We start from the raw sequence: 18,515 nt of genomic DNA, 5'->3' as shown, positions 1-18,515 counted from the left end.
ACACTTCCGGAAATACATCGCAGTGTAAAATTTACAGAAAAAAATCCAACATTGCCATCTGCTGGTATGGAGGCGCACATATGGGCAGGGCTGATATGGGAGGCTTCAGGATACCAAGTTATAAGTACAGTGTTAGTTTTCACAGAAGTGACTTGCACGGTCATATATAATTCACTCAAATAACACCATTATATCCACGACGTCCAGTGCATGTAATAGAATGGTAGCAAAGGCGAATACCGATTTTCTGTAAAACAAAAAATAAAATAAAATGAAAACGTAATGAGGACATCTGCTGGGCGTTAAGGAGCATGGTGTACACTGGATCGTGTTTTAAATGTTGTAATGCATGCGCCTCCTTCCCCGTCGCTGTTGTTTCATTTGCGCCATTTTGTCCGCACACTTTGGTGATTGGGCTTTAGAAAGCTGTACTGGAGCCAATCAGAGGGAAACCGGACAGCGAAGACACGGTAAGGGAGACCCGATTGAAGGCATTGGTAGTTGTCAGCACGGATTGGTTTGTCATGGACCAACCAAATTACTAACCCCTCAAAATACAAAAAAAAAAAAAAACATCGAGATTTCGACCGTCCGGACCCCTGACGGATAGTTTGAACTGAAAGACCTTGTTCTTTACAATTAGCTTTAGCTGTAGTGTGTGTGTGCGCAAAACGCGATCGGCGTGCCCGTCGAACGCTAGCTTCGTGGCTAAAGTCCCGCATTTCAAACAAAGGAATGCCTTTTCACATTTTCACCCAGCTAGCAGCGCATGTTGGCAAGCTAACCGCAGTATATCAGCAACAGCTCACTTCACCAGTCATGGGCCAACACCTGTGGGTCGACTAACGACAGCGAGCTAACAGTCAGATCACGCATCTTGCATGGTAACTGTTTATACTATGTATAATTAGCTTGCTATCTCGCGTTAGCTTGGTTAGCTCTGTTGGGCAAAATCCCACTAGCACCACATACAGCTACCAAATACGGACAACAGGCTTTCGCTGTCCCATATAAACATGGTGTCCCATCCCACAACCACCTACTAAACAAATAGAAAAGGCTACTTAAAAAAAAAAGATTGGACTTATCGAGCTGTTTTTGTTACTCCCCCAATTATGGTGCTCATATCTTGCCCTAGACCTACTGAGTCAGCAACGTTTGGTAAACAGAAAAGTAAACGATTCATGAATGTTTACGGTGATGAATGTTTGCGATATGGAAAAATTTCATCTCTTTTTCCAAAATTGTCTTAAGGAAGGACTGTAACACAATCTAGTTATGGAGCAGTACACCACTGCCACAACCACCAGTGGGGAGCAGATAGTCGTGCAGACTACCAATGGACAGATCCAACAACAGGTAAGCATAGAATTTGCTGTTATAGAGCAGGTTTGTAATGCTATTTTCGCCTCACCATCTAAATTAAACACTTACATTTGATAACTGAGATCTGTACTTTAAATTAAACACATTCATAACTGAGATTTGTACTTTTTTTTAAGCACACAAGTAGTGGATAATAAGGGCTAGAGCATCCTGACTTTAGAACCAGTCAACTTTACCAATATTGCTGAGATTTCTGCAGTGTCTAGTCCCTTCGTTTAGACTGTAGCTGTCCTGCCTTGTCTGCAGACACAGGGCACAGTGACGGCTGTGCAACTGCAAACAGAGGCGCCAGTGGTGACGGCCTCGGGCCAGCAGGTGCAGACACTCCAGGTAGTGGTGTGACCGCCGCCCTGTGTCACTGTGTCACAACAGTGTTACAGTCTGCAAGTCTGCATGCTACCAACATGGCCACAGTTCATGACCCATTTCAGTGCTGTTCAGTTCAGTCTCCCTCCTAGCATGTCCCATAGCTACCCTGTGCTGCATGTACTTGACTCGGCACCGTGTGCCACATGTGTCAGCCTCAGGCCTCTGCTTCTCTGCTCATGACTGTCAATAGTCTACTGTCTGCCTGAATTTTACTCTCTCTTGCTTTTTAAAAAATTAGTTTTAAAATTCAGATCTTGTTCTCAGCAATGAGAACACAGCCATTTTAAATGCGGGACTTGTGTACGTGTTACAGTTCCAATGGAGGAACCTTGTGGAGGTTCAGCATTGGATGTTGTGACCACACTGATAATAACATAGATGCAGAAAAGCCTCCTTACACTGATACATGGTAATCCATCTAGGCTATCACTTTGGATTCATTATCTCATGTCATGTTTTTCTTACTCTCATTGCAAAATGAGAGTGGGATTTCTCCTCCTATCATTCTGTTTTCATTTTATATCCCAAAATGGCAGGATTGACAGCAAATCATCAAATGCCATTAACCAGGATGTTGGTTCAGGACCTGTCCTGAAAGACATCCTCTGCTTGCTAGAATTTTAAAGCTATAGCATTGATATTAAGGTATGAACCGGTTAACATATAGCCATGTCAATTTAAGATTTTTCTTTGTAGGTCCAGGGCCAGCCTCTGATGGTCCAGGTGAGCGGCGGGCAGCTCATCACATCATCAGGACAACCTATAATGGTACAGGCCATGTCAGGGGGTCAGGGCCAGACCATTATGCAGGTCCCCGTGTCTGCAGCCCAGGGACTTCAGCAGGTAATCCAGTGACCAGATCAAGATCACTTATTCAATCAAAGAAAGTTGAATCAGTTCATCTGGATACAACATTTATTGACAGAAACGTTTCATCACTCATCTAAGTGACCGCTTCAGTCTAAATTGACTGCAGGTATCCCCACCCTTATAAACAACACAGTTGCACAATGACCGAAACCAACGATCAGTTTCATATGCAAATATGGACGTGACCATTAATTAGTTACAATGGCTATGTGTACTAGTCACAGAGGATTTGGGATTGTTTGCAATTACAGGATTGTAAGATGGCGACAGATGTACTCTTAGCCCCCCCCCCCCCCTCGGTTCAGGGATGGTCGTTCCCTCTTTACATAGATGGCCTCTTTGACTTCCCCGGACACATTTAAAAGCAGGTTAAAAACCTTACTTTTTAAAACAGCCTACAGCTAAATCCATAGTGTGTGTGTGTTTGTGTTTTATATATTTTGCTATTTTTATATATTCTGCTCTGTTGTTACTTTTAATTAATCAATGTTTATGGCACTTTTATTTATTTTACTAACTCAGTTTTAAACTTGTTTGTACTTTTCAAAAATTTGCCTGTACTTTTATTTATTTATTTTTTGTGAGGGGGGAGATTTTATTGATTTCATTTTTTTATTGTGTGAAATGAAAAGTGCTATACAAATAAAATCTGATTGATTGATTGATTGATTAATTCAAACCAGTGTTCCTCCCTATCAAGGATGTGCACATCCTCATCCTTGAAAGAGTGGCCACTGGCCTGTAGCTGGGTGTAGACTGCGGAGTCCTGGCCTGACGCATTAGCTCTTCTGTCTTATGCCATCCTCTTGGCCAGTGTCTGTTTAGTTTCCCCAATGTGCAAGTCAAGGCAATCATTCTGAAACTTAACCGCACACTATATTGATCTGTTTGTGCCTGGGGACCCGATCCTTGGGGTGGACCGATTTCTGGCGCAGCGTGTTTTGGGGTTTGAAAGCAACTGAGATGCGATGTTTGGAAAATACGTGTCTCAACTGTTCCGACACTCCCGCCACATATGGAATCACCACTGGTTTACGCTTAGGCAGCTGTTGTCCTCCCTTTGATCGCCTGGTACACTGTTTGGGCATCTTCCTGGCTTTGACAAACACCCAGTTAGGATAACCACACTTAACCAGGGCCTGTTTAATGTGGGATTTCTCTTCTTCCCTGGCCACTGTGTCACTAGGGACGTTGTCAGCTCAGTGGTACAGCGTCCTGATGACTCCTAGTTTGCGCTCCAGTGGATGATGAGACTCAAACCATAAGTACTTATCAGTATGTGTTGGTTTACGGTAAACATCAACAATCAAATGTCCCCCATCACCAATTGCAATTTCACAGTTTAAGAAGGCTAACCTGTCATTTTTCACATCCTCCATTGTGAACTTGATGTGGTTGTCCACAGGGTTAATGTGGTCGGTGAAATGTGGTACGTCCCAAGATTTAATTTTAACCCTGGTGTCGTCCACAAATCTGAACCAATGGCTAGGTGGTGTCCCTGGATAGGACATCAGAGCCCTCTTTTATACTTCCTCCAAGTTGGCCACTACAGGTGAGACTGGGGAACCCATAGCACACCCATGCCTCTGCCTATAGTACTGCTCACTGTATGTGAAGTACGTGGACTGAAGACACAGCTTCAGGAGCAGACACACTTGGTCTGAGTTAAGGGTGGTCCTATCTCAAATCATCTGTGAATAGTACACATGGCCATTGTAACTCTAGTTAATGGTCATACCCATATTTACATATGAAACTGATTGTTGGTTTTGGTCATTATGCAACTGTATTGTTTATAACGGTGGGATACCTGTAGTCAGTATAGACTGAAGAGGTCACTTAGATGAGTGATGAAACGTTTCTGTCAATAAACGTTGTATTCAGATGAACTGATTCAACTTTCTTTGATTTTATTACCTGGATTATTGAGTATGCATAAAGACATCACTTATTCAACTTTTTCCACATTATACTGTAGATAGATTTTGATGATCCGCTGTGGCGACCCCTAACGGGAGCAGCCAAAAGTAGTAGTAGTAGACTATAGATAGATTTTGGCTATGTCTAGACTGACAGCTCAGATAAGATTTTGGCATATCCAGATATGAATCCAATTTGCTTTTATGAAGTCAAAAAGTCAAATCATGTCAATTTTATTTGTATAGCCCAATATCACAGATTACAAATTTGCCTCAAGGGGCTTTACAGCAACACACCATCCTGTCCTTAGACCCTTGCATCAGATAAGGAACAACTCCCTAAAAAAAAAAACCTTTAACAGGGAGAAAAAAATCAGAAGAAACCTCAGGGAGAGCAACAGAGGAGGGATCACTCTCCCAAGATGGGCAACAAGCAATGGATGTTGTGTTTACATAATTTACAGAATGCAACATTGAAAGAAGACAACGGAATTATAATGGAGTTATATAATATATGAAGAATATGATGAGGAGGATGCCAAGCAGTGTCCAGACGCCACCGGAACAGCCCAGGACCCAAACCATGTGAATCCGAATTTAAAAGCAGAAAATTTAGTGACATCCAATTTTTCACAGCAGCCAAGCAGGCCTCTGAATTAGTCATTTGAGTATGATCATCAGCCCTTATGGGCATATACAGCTGAGTATCATAAGCATAGCAATTGAAATTTATTTCATAACTGTGTATAATTTGGCCAAGAGGTGAAATGTAAAGAGAGAAAAGTAGAGGGCCAAGAATTGAGCCCTGAGGTGCACCATGTTTAACGTCAGAGAATTTCATGTAATAGTACTAAAGCAGCGGCACGGTGGCACAGTGGTTAGCGCGGTCGCCTCACAGCAAGAAGGTCCTGGGTTCAAGCCCCGGGGTGATCCAACCTTGGGGGGGTCGTCCTGTGTGTGTGTGTGTCGGCCCTGTAATGGACTGGTGGCCTTTCCAGGGTGTCTCCCCGCCTGCCGCCCAATGACTGCTGGGATAGGCTCCAGCATCCCCATGACCCTGAGAGCAGGATAAGAAGTTTGGATAATGGATGGATGGATTGATATTACTAAAGCAGACAAAATGTGTTCTTCTAGATAAGTAGGCCTAAGCTAAGAGAGCGCTAAGCCAGAGACACCAAAATTACAATTTAATCTGTCTAATGGTATACAGTGATCAGTGGTGTGAAAGGCTGCACTGAGGTCCAGCAGTAGAAGCACAGAAGTGGAATCAGAGTCCATAGCTAATAAAAAAAATCGTTCACCACTCTGGTCAAAGCAGTTTCAGTGGAGTGACAGGCCCTGAAAGCCGGTTGAAAAGGTTCATGTAGATGGTTTTCTTTTATATGGGTCGAAAGTTGTTGATACACAACTCTCTAGTACTTCAGAAAAGAATGGAAGATTGGAGGCTGGTTGATACTTATTAAGAGACCCTGGACCGAGGTGCAGTTTTTTAAAGTAGAGGTTTAACCACAACTTTCTTAAAACTGCTGGGAACAGTGCCAGTATCCATCCATCCATCCATTATCCAAACCACTTACCTACTCTCAGGGTCATGGGGATGCTGGAGCCTATCTCAGCAGTCATTGGGCGGTAGGCGGCAAGACACCCTAGACAGGCCACCAGTCCATCACAGGACCGACACACACATTCACACCTAGGGACAATTTAGTATGGCCGATTCACCTGACCTGCATGTCTTTGGACTGTGGGAGGAAACCGGAGCACCTGGAGTGAGCCCATGCAGACCACATGCAAACTCAACACAGAGGACGACCCGGGATGACCGCCAAGTTTGGACTACCTTGGTTTTGTCACACCTTGACTACTGCCCAGCAATCTGGTCAAGTGCAGCAAAACAGGAGCTAAACACGCTTCAGATAGTGCAGAATAGAGCAGCACGTCTTGCACTCAGGTGTTCAATGAGAAAAGGTATAGACTAAATGCACCGTGATCTTGCCTGGTTGAAAGTAGAAGACAGATTAACACACAGTCTTCTTATGTTATTCAGTTGTGTCAAAACAACCCTACTGCCTGTGCTCAAGAATAACTTTTTCCCAGGACAGACATGAACATGGAACAAGACAAGTTAGCAGGGGTCATGTTACAGTTCCTCAACCCAGAACAAGTGCAATGAAAAGAACTGCTATGTATAGGGCCATTTCACAGTGGAATAGGTTGCCATACGTTATTACTCAAGCAACAAGTAAAGAAAGTTTTAAAAGCAGCTTAAGAGGTTATTTTTGGGTACAGACATACACAATGTCTAAGACAGGGTATATGTTGGTATGGCTGCCGTATGTCTCCGTCTTTCGGCGTGCTCCGTTCCTCAACTTCTTTATTGAACCAACATGCTTCCATGAGAATCCGGTGATTACGATCAAGTTGGTAGGCAAGACTGATCAAGACTACTCTAGGTCTGACAAGCCTGCGTTGGCAAAGACTGGTTTAGTCGCAAAATGTGTTGGAGCCATAATGTGCACAGTGATACCAGCTGTGACAGCAGCAAATAAAAACATGGCTGCATACATCAACCTCCTCCATTATAGATACTGTCTAGTACATCAGAGGAGTGCTGTACTGCAACTAGACATTTCTATAAGGACACATCTCTATTGTTTATAGCCGGCAGTTTGCTGTTTTAGTGCCGGTTAACGCACCTGCGCATGTCTATGTTGTTACCACGGCAACCAATGCAGCTAATTATTGATGCCTGAATCACAATGCGGATGGTCAGTCCAAAAGATCGGATCTGGAAAAAAAATTGGATTTGCCTGCATTCCTCAGAATGTATTAGTAGATGTGGCGGGTGGGTGTAATATTGGTTTCTGCTGACCCGTGTGCACTGTTGGGTCCATTATTAGATCAGTTCCAATAGGTGTTGCAGATAAAGAAGGGAGATTGGGATATTTATGATACTAACAATTATTCTGTAATTATTCTCACTTAGCAACAAGGACAGATGTTCAGTTTCTACTACATTTCCATTTTTACAGCTGTGGGTCCAATTTTCTAGCTGTGCTCTGTGCTCTCTGTGTGTATGTGTGTGTGTGTGTGTGTGTGTGTGTGCGTGCGTGTGTGCGTGCGTGTGTGCGTGCGTGCGACGGTATGGACAGTTTAATAGTTGTAAAAGAAATACTGTGGGGCTTTTGTGTATCCATCATCACATTTAAAAGAGGAAGTGAAACAGACCAACCTGTGGCTTTGATTGTTTACATATGTAGATCCAGCTGGTGCAGCCAGGCCAAATCCAGCTACAGGGTGGTCAGACCCTCCAGCTCCAAGGTCAGCAGGGCCAGCCCCAGCAGATCATCATCCAGCAACCCCAGGCAGCCATCACAGCTGGGCAGAACCAGGTCACACGTCCCCCTCCTCTTTCTCACGATTAATGTTTTATCGGTCTCCACTGGAGGCACATTTACAGTAAAACAAGATTAAAAAATAATTTTGTTAGAAAAATCAATTTTGTTAAAAAACAAAATTAGATTAAAATACTCAAACCTTTTCATTTTGTTTAATGTCAATACCAAATGTCTCTCCCTCCTTCCTGTTTTGCGCTACAGGGCCAGCAGATCAGTGTGCAGGGACAACAGGTGGCCCAGACAGCTGACGGACAGACCATTGTGTACCAGCCTGTTAACGCAGACGGCACCGTGTTGCAACAAGGTATAAATTACTTCTTTTCGATGTCTTTAATCATACAATCTTAACTCAAGGCCTTAAAAACGTTGTAATGTAATTACTCAAAGCATGTCGAGCAGTAAATCCAGCTTTAGAAGTAATCAATAAAAGTTGCCATTTGTTTGTTTGTAGTGCTGTTTTTGGGTAAGAAATCAGGTGAGTCACAGAGACCTGTTTTATGATGGATCCAGAGTTTTTTCATGTCTCATTTTATTTTACATGTACAAGTGGTCTTGTGTCTCAGTCTAACAGACATCAGCCACAGCTTTTCAGTGTCTAATATAGAACCCCAGTGAAACTTGCAGACAGTCTTGATTTTGATAAAAACCAATACACAGATGATAATGATTATTGATTATCGTTCTGCCTGCAGGAATGATCACCATTCCAGCAGCCAGCTTGGCCGGTGCCCAGATCGTGCAAGCTGGGGGTGCCAGCACCAACACAACCAACAGCGGCCAAGGAACTGTGACCGTCACCCTGCCAGTCTCAGGCAACATGGTCAATGCAGGTGGAATGGTCATGGTAAGACCCTCCACAGAGGTACCCAGCATCTTATTTCCTTTTTCTAGCCTCAACACAGGGTTTCAGCTGTGTGGTGGAGGAAAAAAAAATCTAATCTAGGGCACTCTTTATTTTTCTTTCTTTCCTCACTTAATTTCTTGTGCTGTGTTCATACAACCATCAACATAGTTGATGATTCATTGAACTCTCAGTTACTATGGGTGATGATTAAGATTCTGTGTGTGTATTTGTTACTATGCTGTGTAATCAAAAAGTTTTGGATGATGGGAATTATTTTAATCTGAAGCTATCAATATCATTACAAATTCTCCAAAATGATCACTTTACATACCATCGATGCCGACAATAACAAACTTTTTCCATGTGTAATTTTCAAGGGTTTTTTATGGTACTTATAGGTGAAAGTTGTAAAGTACAAGGAAACTTCAGATAGTTGTGATCTGCTTCTCCTCTATTTTGGTCACTGCAAATGGAACATATATCCATGGCGCTTTTGCCACATTGGAAGGGATGTGAGAATATTAAATCTTATTGGCTGTTGATGGGCGATGGCCACCAAAGGGTAAAAGATGGTCAACTTTTTTTGACGATAAATCAGCTGCACATGTAACATCGACCGGTCGCTCAGCTCCATAGAAAATGAATGAACTTTTGATGGCTCCTCAATCATGTCGATGGTTGTGTGAACACAGCATTAATCCATGGTATTGGTGCTAGCATACCGATGTATGCTTACAGTAAACACTACATTGTAATTTTTATTTGAAGAATCTTTTGAAGCTATCAAAATTATATTTTTACATGAATCGTGACTGGGGTCTTATTGTATCACTGGGTTAAATAGACCTTTTGATAAGATCTTTAATATGTGCATATTTTGTCAATTAGGCTAATTTTTATAGTTGTTGCTTCAGTTCAAATTAAAATCCAGTAGTGGAGGATATGATACTACTGCTACTAATGGAAGTATGGTTACTTCGACAATAATATTTTATTTACAGTGCAGGTAAAATGGTGTTACACACTACTGGACAGAATAAATAAAAACATGAGCAAAAAAAAAAAGTGAACAAAAAATAGTGGTGAAAAGTGACAGGGTTTGCCCACATTGCCATTGGATCCAAGCCCATGTAAAAGTGATCAGGTTAGCATTTTGATTAGAATTCTGTTAAATGTGGATTCTGTCTAGTTGTCGCATGAAGGAGAGCAGGAAAAACTAACAAAGCCCTGGAGACAAGTAATTTACATTCTGTATTCTGGCCAAGTGTGTATATAGTGAGCAAATGTAAAAACAAATATATATATGTAGTGGGAGTTGTGAGAATACAAACAACTTCTCACTTTGACTACACCAGTGCGTGTGTCGTTTATTTTTTACAGAGCCCTGCCCTGAACAAACATGGCGCTCTTATTAAAGTGAGCAAGTCCACTTAATACTGAACTGTACATGTTGAAAATCACCATGAATGAAAGGCTATCGTGTATTATGTCATATGTCCATTAAGTGTACACTACACACGTCCCTCCAGAATCCACCATAACAGGAAGAGTTAATGTTGCGGGGGCTGGATGGTCCGCCTGGAACGGCTCTGCCGAACGGGAGCAGGGGCCAGACTCTGTGTGGAGGGGCCTTAGGGACCCTGCAACGACGTGGGGGTAGGGTGGGGGTTGGAGGAGCCTTAGGGGCCTCGTTGGGGGTGGGGGTAGGGTATGAAGGCATTCCTGCCGCAGGGGCTGGGCCAGTCCAACAGGTTGGTCCAAGTCCAGGTGAGCTGGTTTGAGGTGATCCACGGAAATGTGCTCCAGCTTGCACTGATGTCCACAACAAAGTGCTTGTTCCCGGTCCAGGACGCGGAATGGGCCATCATAGGAGGCTGCAGGAGACCATGGTGGGCGTCATAGCAGATGAAAATGTATTCTGCCGACTGCAGATTTGCGGGGATGTGAGACTGTGTGAGGCAGTGTTGCAAAGTGGGGACCGGTGCAAAAACTTTAGCGTTATCCAGAAGTGTGGTCCGTTGGTGGGCTGCAGACCAGGGAGCCGTGGTGTTGGGGGACGAAATCCCCTGAGACCCACAGCGGCTGGCTGTAAACCAGTTCAGCAGACGAGGACCAGAGGTCTTCCTTAGGGGTGGTTCTGAGGCCCAGCATGACCCAGGGGAGCCTATCGGCCCAGCTGCAGTCCTACAGGCTGGCCCAAAGAACATCCTTCATAGAAAGATGAAACTGCTCGCACAACCCATTGGCCTGCGGGTGGTATGCATTGGTGCGGTAGAGCTTCAGCCTTAGGCTTTCTGCGACTGCATTCCAGAGCTCAGATGTAAACTGTGAGCCCCGGTCAGAGATGAGGACAGATGGGGTGCCGAACAAGGCGACCAAGGTCCTAATGAATGCCCAGGTTACCTCAGTGGATGTCGTCGACGACAGTGGGATGGCTTTTTGGCCATCGAGTGGTCCTGTCCACTATAGGTTGTTTGCATATGACGTCACGAACTACAGATGGAGGGCAGGAAGTGATTTTCTACATAGGAAGCACTATCACAAACTTTCGAAATGCCTATGTTTGGCGTCATTAACTGAGAACCACAAGGAGTTTTTATTGAGTACCAAAAGTTGTTGTTCATGACGGGGGGACAAAATGCAAGAAATTGACTGAAAATGCTGGAAAAAATGGCTTGCGAACCGTTGTCTGCGGTTGGGAGGAGCAGAGTCAGATAACGCGCGTGTGTGCAGTGACCACTTCGTCAAAAAAATCACTCTTCATAACATAAGGATCATGTCCAACATATCTTACTTTCTGTTTATACCTTTCTCTCATAATATCATCTAAACTAGCACAGTTCGGGCTAAACTAGCTCCATCTCATCCATTCTGCTTTTCACTTCCTGCCCTCCATCTGAATCTTGCGCGTCATCAGAATCATGTGACTGCAAACAAGCTATTGTGAGGAGGTAAGTAAAACCATGGTAGTGCGGCAGAGGGCCCATCAGGTCCACGTTTACATGGTCGAACCTGCTTTCGGGCACCGGGAACTGCGCCAGGGGGGCTTTGGTGTAGCGGTTCACTTTAGAGCACTGGCACGCCACACAGGTGTCAGCCCAGTCTCTCATTTTTTTGAGCCTGTGCCAGATGAACTTGGTCACCGCCAGTTTTTGAGATGTCTTTCCACCTGGGCGGGAGAGGCCATGGGCAACATCAAGAACATGCCGCCTCCATCCAGTGGGAATGACAGCCTGGGGCTGACCTGTGGAGACGTCTCACAGGAGTGTGGTGCCAGTGTCGCCGAAAGCCATGTCCTCTAACTGCAGCCCTGTGACAGCCATCCTGAAAGCCTGCACATCTGGGTTGGTGGCCTGGTCAGCTGCCATGTGGGCAAAGTCAAGTCCCAAATGGACAGACCCCGCGATAGCGTGGGAGAGGCAGTCAGCGATGAGGTTGGTTTTGCAAGCAACATGCTGTACATCCGTAGTGAACTCCGAGGTGTAGGAGAGCTGTTGCCGCTGGCGGTTGGCCTACGGCTCAGCCACCTTGGCCATGGCGAATGTCAGAGGTTTGTGGTCCACAAACGCTGTGAACTGGTGGGCCTCCAGCAGGGAATGGAAGTGTCAAACGGCAAGGTAGAGGGCGAGGAGCTCACGATGCTGTACTTCTCTTCACTGGGGCGTAACTGTTGGCTGAAGAAAGTGAGCTGCTGCCAAGTGCCGTTCACCCACTGCTCGTGCACTGCACCAACTGCATGGTCTGAAGCGTCCATGGTAATGGTGATTGGAGCCTTGGATGATGGGTGCGCCAGCATTGTTGCGTCAGCCAGAGCAGTCTTAGTGCCCACAAATGCCTTGTCCCTGTCTGCAGACCAGTCCACAGTGTGTTTGGTGGCCTTGCCTTTCAGGGCCTCATACAGGGGTCACATGAGTTGAGCAGCTCAGGGGATAAAGCGGTGGTAAAAGTTCACCCTGCCAAAGAACTCCTGCAGGGACTTGACTGAGCGGTTGTGGGAAATTCACAACATCATCCACCTTTTTGGTGTCTCAGTGTCTGAGGAACTTGATGGTTGTCAGCCCGAATTGGCACTTGGCTGGGTTGACAATCAGCCCGTGCTGCCTGAGCTGTTTGAAAAGGGTCCGGAGGTGAGACAGGTGTTCCAGTTTGGAGGTGCTGGCGATGAGGATGTCATCTAGATAGACGAAGATAAAAGGCAGGTCCCGTTGCACCGAATCCATGAGGCGCTGGAATGTCTGCGCAGCGTTCTTGAGGCTGAACAGCATGCGCAGGAACTCGGAACAGTCCAAATCGGGTGATCACCGCTGTTCTGGGGATATCCAGCAGGTGGATGGGCACCTGATGGTATCCACGGACGAAGTCCACTTTGGAAAAGATGACTTTTCCAGCCAGGTGGGCGGAAAAGTCCTGGATGTACGGGACTTGGTAGCAGTCCAGTGTCGTTGCATTGTTGAGTCGGCGGTAATTACAGCACGAGCGCCACCTGCCGCCAGGCTTTGAGATGATGTGGAGGGGTATTCTCAAATCCCTTCCTGGTGGCAGTGAGCTTGGCTGGGTCGAGGCACTGAGCCCAAGCATATACCGGTGGGCCAGTGGTGACGATGTGATGCTCCACTCTGTGCTTTGCGGTGGAAGACAAGAAGATGGGCTGCGTAAAGACCAGGAACTAAGCAAGAAGCCAGAGAAACTTGTTTGCGGCAGAGAGCATGCTAGACAGTCTGATGCAGTCCGCATCGCTGAGAATGCATGCATATGAACAGAAATGAGCAGGTTAATGCTGATGAACTGGTGGCAAAAAAAAAAAAAAGAAAAAAGAAAAGAAAAAGTGACCTCTTATTTGGTGATATTTTGGATTCAAGCTCAGCGATATTGAGCAGAAAGAGGTACTGTGCAAAATTTATATGTAAGATGCAAAATGAAAGTCGCTACATGTCCGTAATCAGGAACACTGTTTTTAGGTTCAGACCCTTTAGTCGACTGGTTAACGTAACTGCCCGTGGTGTGGGAGACCTGGGTTCACGGCCCGGCTGCAGCGGTTCCTCACTGCCCTCCGAATTCACTACATTGGCGTTACAAATTTATCGCGGCAACATGACAAATTTGTATTATTTGCATATCTATAAATTTGTTTATTGTATCGCAATCGCAAATCGTGATATTGCCCACAATAATCGCAATATGAATTTTTCACCAAATCGTACAGCACTAGTAAAAACACAGACCAGGGTCCTGCTGCCATTGAGGAGCTGCTGCTGTGGTAGCGACTGTTGTGTCTCCAGGCAGTGGTGAAAATGCTCAGGCAGGAAAAAGCGTGACCGCACAATGCTGTTGACCAGCCAGGAAAAAATGTATCAGCCTCCTCGGCCAGAGCACAGCAGTCAGTGATGGCGGTGTTGGCCAAAGCAGCCCCTACCTGAGAAGGCAGCTGTTGCAGAAACAGTTGGACAAAGAGGAAGTTGGGCTTGTGTCTCTCAGTAGATCCAGTGTCCTGTCCATGAGTTCAGATGGCTTACTGTCACCGAGGTCTTGTAGAGAGAAGAGCCAGCTGGCTCACTCAGCATCAGAAAGTTCAAAAGTTTTCAACAGGTGAGCCTTGAGTGTCTCGTATTTATCCTGCCACAAAGGATTTTTGAGGAAGATAACCACTCTGGTTGCTGTTTAACTCCCGAGGGCCAGCATGTGGCATACGTAGTGATATCCCACAACATGAACTGTGCTTCTGTCTGGGCGAACCAAGCCAAGGCTGACGACTCCCAGAACTCCGGCAGCTTGAGAGAAATTGCATAAGTCGTCATGCTCATGAAGAGCTGTCTCTGGAAACGTCTAGCAGACAAACATCAGGGTCACCAGTGTGGAAGTTACAAGATAACAGAGACAAACAACTTCTCTCTTTGTCTACACCAGTGCGTGTGACGTTTATTTTTTATACAACCCCACCCTGAACAAACATGGCACTCTTAAAGTGAGCAAGTCCACTTAATACTGAACTGTACATGTTGAAAATCACCACGAACGAAAGGCTATGGTGAATTATGTCCATAAGTCCATTAAGTGTTCACTACAATATATATATGGCCTGGCGGCCTGTCCAGGGTGTCTCCCTGCCTGCCACCCAGTGACTGCTGGGATAGGCTCCAGCATCCCCGTGACCCTGAGAGCAGGATAAGCAGTTTGGATAGTGGATGGATGTATACCAAGTGTAAATGTACTCCATCCATCCATTATCCAAGCACTTAATTCCTAATTCACTGCCTTTTATCAATAGTTGCATGTGATTTGCAGCAAGTATATCATGCTCTGTCCATTATCCACAATGCCTTGTGTGTTTCTTATTATGAACCTCTCATTAGGCTTGCCCTTTCCTCACCAAAGGCTGTAAGCACCTTGTACTTGTCTGTGTGTCTCTCTATCAGATGGTGCCTGGTGGTGGCACCGTGCCCACTATGCAGAGGATCCCCCTTCCAGGGGCAGAGATGCTGGAGGAAGAGCCTCTGTACGTTAACGCCAAGCAGTACCACCGCATCCTGAAGCGACGACAAGCCCGCGCCAAGCTAGAAGCCGAGGGCAAGATCCCCAAAGAGAGGAGGGTAAGGCTGTTCTTTTCACTATGTAAACAGTATAGAATACTTAATGCCAATGAACATTTATCAATATTAGAGCTGTAATTGTTTAATGATTAAGTTCTTTACTTATTATAGTGCTTATTCATGCAGTTACCATCAGTATTGGATAGTTCGGTCCATTTTAAGAACATACCATCTGTTCACATCAGTAAATGGGCCATGGTCTAAATAACTGCTCTCTCTGGTCAGAAATATCTACATGAGTCTCGTCACCGCCACGCCATGCAACGCAAGCGGGGAGATGGGGGTCGCTTCTTTTCACCCAAGGAGAAGGACGAAATGGCTTTGGCCCTGGCTCAGGTGAGACAGCTTGTGTGAATGTAGAATTCTGTTCCAACATGCCCTCATATCCATTTTAAATGAGATCATTATATTAAGTTCATTTTTTTCATATTGCCACAATATAGTTGTATAATAAAGTGTTATTGTACACCAAGGTTAAAATAAACTTGATTAAATTTTACCCATAAGCTGTAATAACTAACAGGTTGTTTAAAACAAAAAAAGGATTTTTTTGTTTTTTTTTAACTCTTATGATGTTATCTTCATCCTCTCTCACTCAGCAACAGCAGGATGTGGCTCAGGCAGCAGCAGATGACACGGTGGCGCAGATGATCCGTGTCTCATAGCCCCATCAGCAACACGGTACCTCCCATCTGCGGACAGAAAACCCTGCCTGAGACTCATCACCATAGGTAACCAATCCGCAGCACCGACTCACCTCACCTGTTTTCAGCCATCCACAGCCCCAACCACTGGGTTTCTTCTATTTTCTGTTGACTCCTCCCTTGGTCTTCTATAGAGATGGCCATGTGGCCACCGATCCCATGAGCTTCTCATTTCTTTTCTGAAATGGAGGATTCCTCCCAGTCAGCTGACCTCGCCAGCAACTTATGAGCAGCTTTTGCTTTTCAGAATGACACTTAATTTGACAGCAGTAAAATAAGAAGATATGTGAAACTGGGGCTGTACTTGTGGCAACTTTGGAAATGGCAGCATTGAAGCCATACTCTGTTCAAACCATGGTATATCAAAGGCTGAATTTTTCACCAGTGGACACTTGTTACTTTACTACGTTTTTTCCCCAAATCTTTCCCCAAATCCGTCTTTCCCCAAATGCAAGGATAGTTGTAAATTTTCATGTGAAAGTTAAAATCTTGATACACTATTAGCCTAGCCTGTATGTACTATTTCATTGTATATTGTTTTCCCCACCCTCAGTTCATATGTTTTCGTGGGGGGGTGGACAAGTAGGATTAACTTTAGTCCATTGCGAAAATTGAAAAATACAATGTCACAATATTGTACAGAATTTCTTTTTACCCGTCAAGGTGTAACAGCTGTACTTGTAAGGCACCCAGTTTTTTCTGTATCTGAGGAATTTTATACAATCTTTTTTCAATATTAGACTCATGTTTGTAAGCAACTCATTAATGTGACTTCAGACTGTATCCTTGTAGATACCTACTCGTGGTCTGTAAATCCACCATAATGGTGTTTTTTTTATTTAAATACTAGATAATAGGTTGTTTTTTTCATCCATCTGATGCAGTTCTTCAATATTTTTTTAAAATTAGAAAATAAAGTTTGAAAATTATTTCATGAAAAAATACGTGCTTATTAAATTTTGTTAAAGGGACTTCAATGTGTTTTTCTGTTAGATGATTTTAGGCAGGGTTGTCTGATTTTTAACACATTACACAAACATTGCAGGCTTGTTTTCCCTTCAAAGAGACATTGATTTTATAACCCAGCCACGACTCAGTCATACACATCACCTTTAAAATGTGTCAGTATATGTAGTTTATAATATTCTGTACTATCTAGTTTACTCCCAAATGGTCAGGGATGCTGGTTTTGAATAATTTTCTACAATAACTGTGTCCTTCAAATCCATCAAGATCACACCACTGTGCAGTAAGGCAGAGCTATAAATGTCTGTTCACATTCAAGTTAATGGTTTTATCCCAAACACCCTTCAGGCTTTTGGAAGCCATTGTAGCCCATTATTTTTGATCTGAAGTAAGCAGATATATTTAAAACGAAAGCTGGAGGATTTTTACTGTCCTGTACCAGAGATGTCACTTTAAAACAAATATTACTGTATAATATGAAGTATTATGCAATAGCTGAATTAGATCCCATCTACTCTAAAGTAAAAGGAAACCGGAAACCAGTAAGTGGAGGCTACCTTTTTGATAAAATCTTTCTACTTTATTGATAATATTATGAAAATGTGGGATGTTTATACAAGCCTTTTTGTTTATAGTCTTTTTAATCGTGTCCAATAGAGGGTCAAAGCATCAGCTACTGGTTGATATAGCAGTCACCCAAGACTCTTAAGACCAGACAGACCAACCTGAGCACAGCCTGGATTGACTACAAGAAAACCTATGATTCAATGCCCCCCACACATGGTTACTGGAGTGCTTGGCACGATACAAAGCCAACTGGAGACTAATAGCCTTCATTAAGAATTCAATCCAGCAGTGAGTGGAAAACAACACTAGAGGTCAACTCAAACACACAGCATATGCCACATCAAATGTGGCATATGCTTCTACATAAACGAAGGTTGGTTTACCGATGCCACAGTGTTGAAGAAATCATGCAGCCCTCACATGGAGACCTTTTTCATTGACTGTAAACCATTCTATTCACCATGGGAATTTTCATCATTTATTCTGGTTGGTGTCTGTATCCCACCTTAGGTCTGTGTTAAAGAGGCATTAAAACACCTGGCTGAACAAATTACAAACATGGAGTGCAAATATCCAGACTCCCTTCTCTTAATCCTTGGGGATTTTAATAGAGCAAACTTCAGCCATGAACTGCCAAAATACAGACAGCATGTTAAATGCCCCACCAGGGACAAAAACACTGGATCATTGCTACACAATATTAAAGGACGCCTATCGCTCTGCCCCCGTGCAGCCCTGGGACTGATCACTGTCTGATACATCTTATCCCAACCTACAGGCAGAAACTAAAATCTGCAAACCCTGTGGTTAAAACTGCGAGGAAATGGACCAATGAGTCAAAATTGGAGCTCCAGGCCTGCTTTGACTGCACTGACTGAAGTGTTTTTGAGGCTGCATCTACAGAC

General features: G+C 44.2%; 1 protein-coding gene across 9 annotated transcripts; it reads left to right on the top strand.

The window, feature by feature from the left end:
- The first annotated feature begins 383 nt into the window (after positions 1–383).
- Positions 384–17,040, top strand: nfyal (nuclear transcription factor Y, alpha, like). Of its 9 annotated transcripts, none has more exons than XM_056275223.1 (10): positions 384–470; positions 1,255–1,359; positions 1,633–1,719; positions 2,452–2,598; positions 7,805–7,936; positions 8,144–8,246; positions 8,635–8,804; positions 15,200–15,373; positions 15,599–15,709; positions 15,973–17,040. In XM_056275223.1, the coding sequence occupies exons 2-10, from the start codon at positions 1,279–1,281 to the stop codon at positions 16,036–16,038; spliced, it is 1,071 nt and encodes a 356-aa protein (XP_056131198.1). In that variant the 5' UTR covers positions 384–470; positions 1,255–1,278; the 3' UTR covers positions 16,039–17,040. The 9 variants fall into 9 exon arrangements, with proteins under 9 accessions (XP_056131198.1, XP_056131204.1, XP_056131202.1 ...); XM_056275227.1 differs by lacking the exon at positions 384–470 and adding an exon at positions 533–884 and having other exon boundaries at positions 1,633–1,716; positions 8,635–8,786; XM_056275226.1 differs by lacking the exon at positions 384–470 and adding an exon at positions 533–884 and having other exon boundaries at positions 8,635–8,786.
- Positions 17,041–18,515: the final 1,475 nt, after the last annotated feature.

Source organism: Lampris incognitus, chromosome 2 (genome assembly GCF_029633865.1).
Source record: "Lampris incognitus isolate fLamInc1 chromosome 2, fLamInc1.hap2, whole genome shotgun sequence".
In the NCBI taxonomy this organism is placed as follows: domain Eukaryota; kingdom Metazoa; phylum Chordata; class Actinopteri; order Lampriformes; family Lampridae; genus Lampris; species Lampris incognitus.
The sequence above is the reverse complement of the archived record's forward strand: the minus strand, read 5'-3'. Positions and strand labels throughout refer to the sequence as shown.

Coding starts and splice junctions, on each gene's coding strand:
- nfyal (XM_056275223.1), top strand. CDS start 1,279: ATGGAGCAGTACACCACTGCCACAACCACCAGTGGGGAGCAGATAGTC. Junction 1,720..2,451: donor AGGTGCAGACACTCCAGGTA/GTGGTGTGACCG, acceptor TTTTCTTTGTAG/GTCCAGGGCCAGCCTCTGAT. Junction 8,247..8,634: donor CGGCACCGTGTTGCAACAAG/GTATAAATTACT, acceptor TTCTGCCTGCAG/GAATGATCACCATTCCAGCA.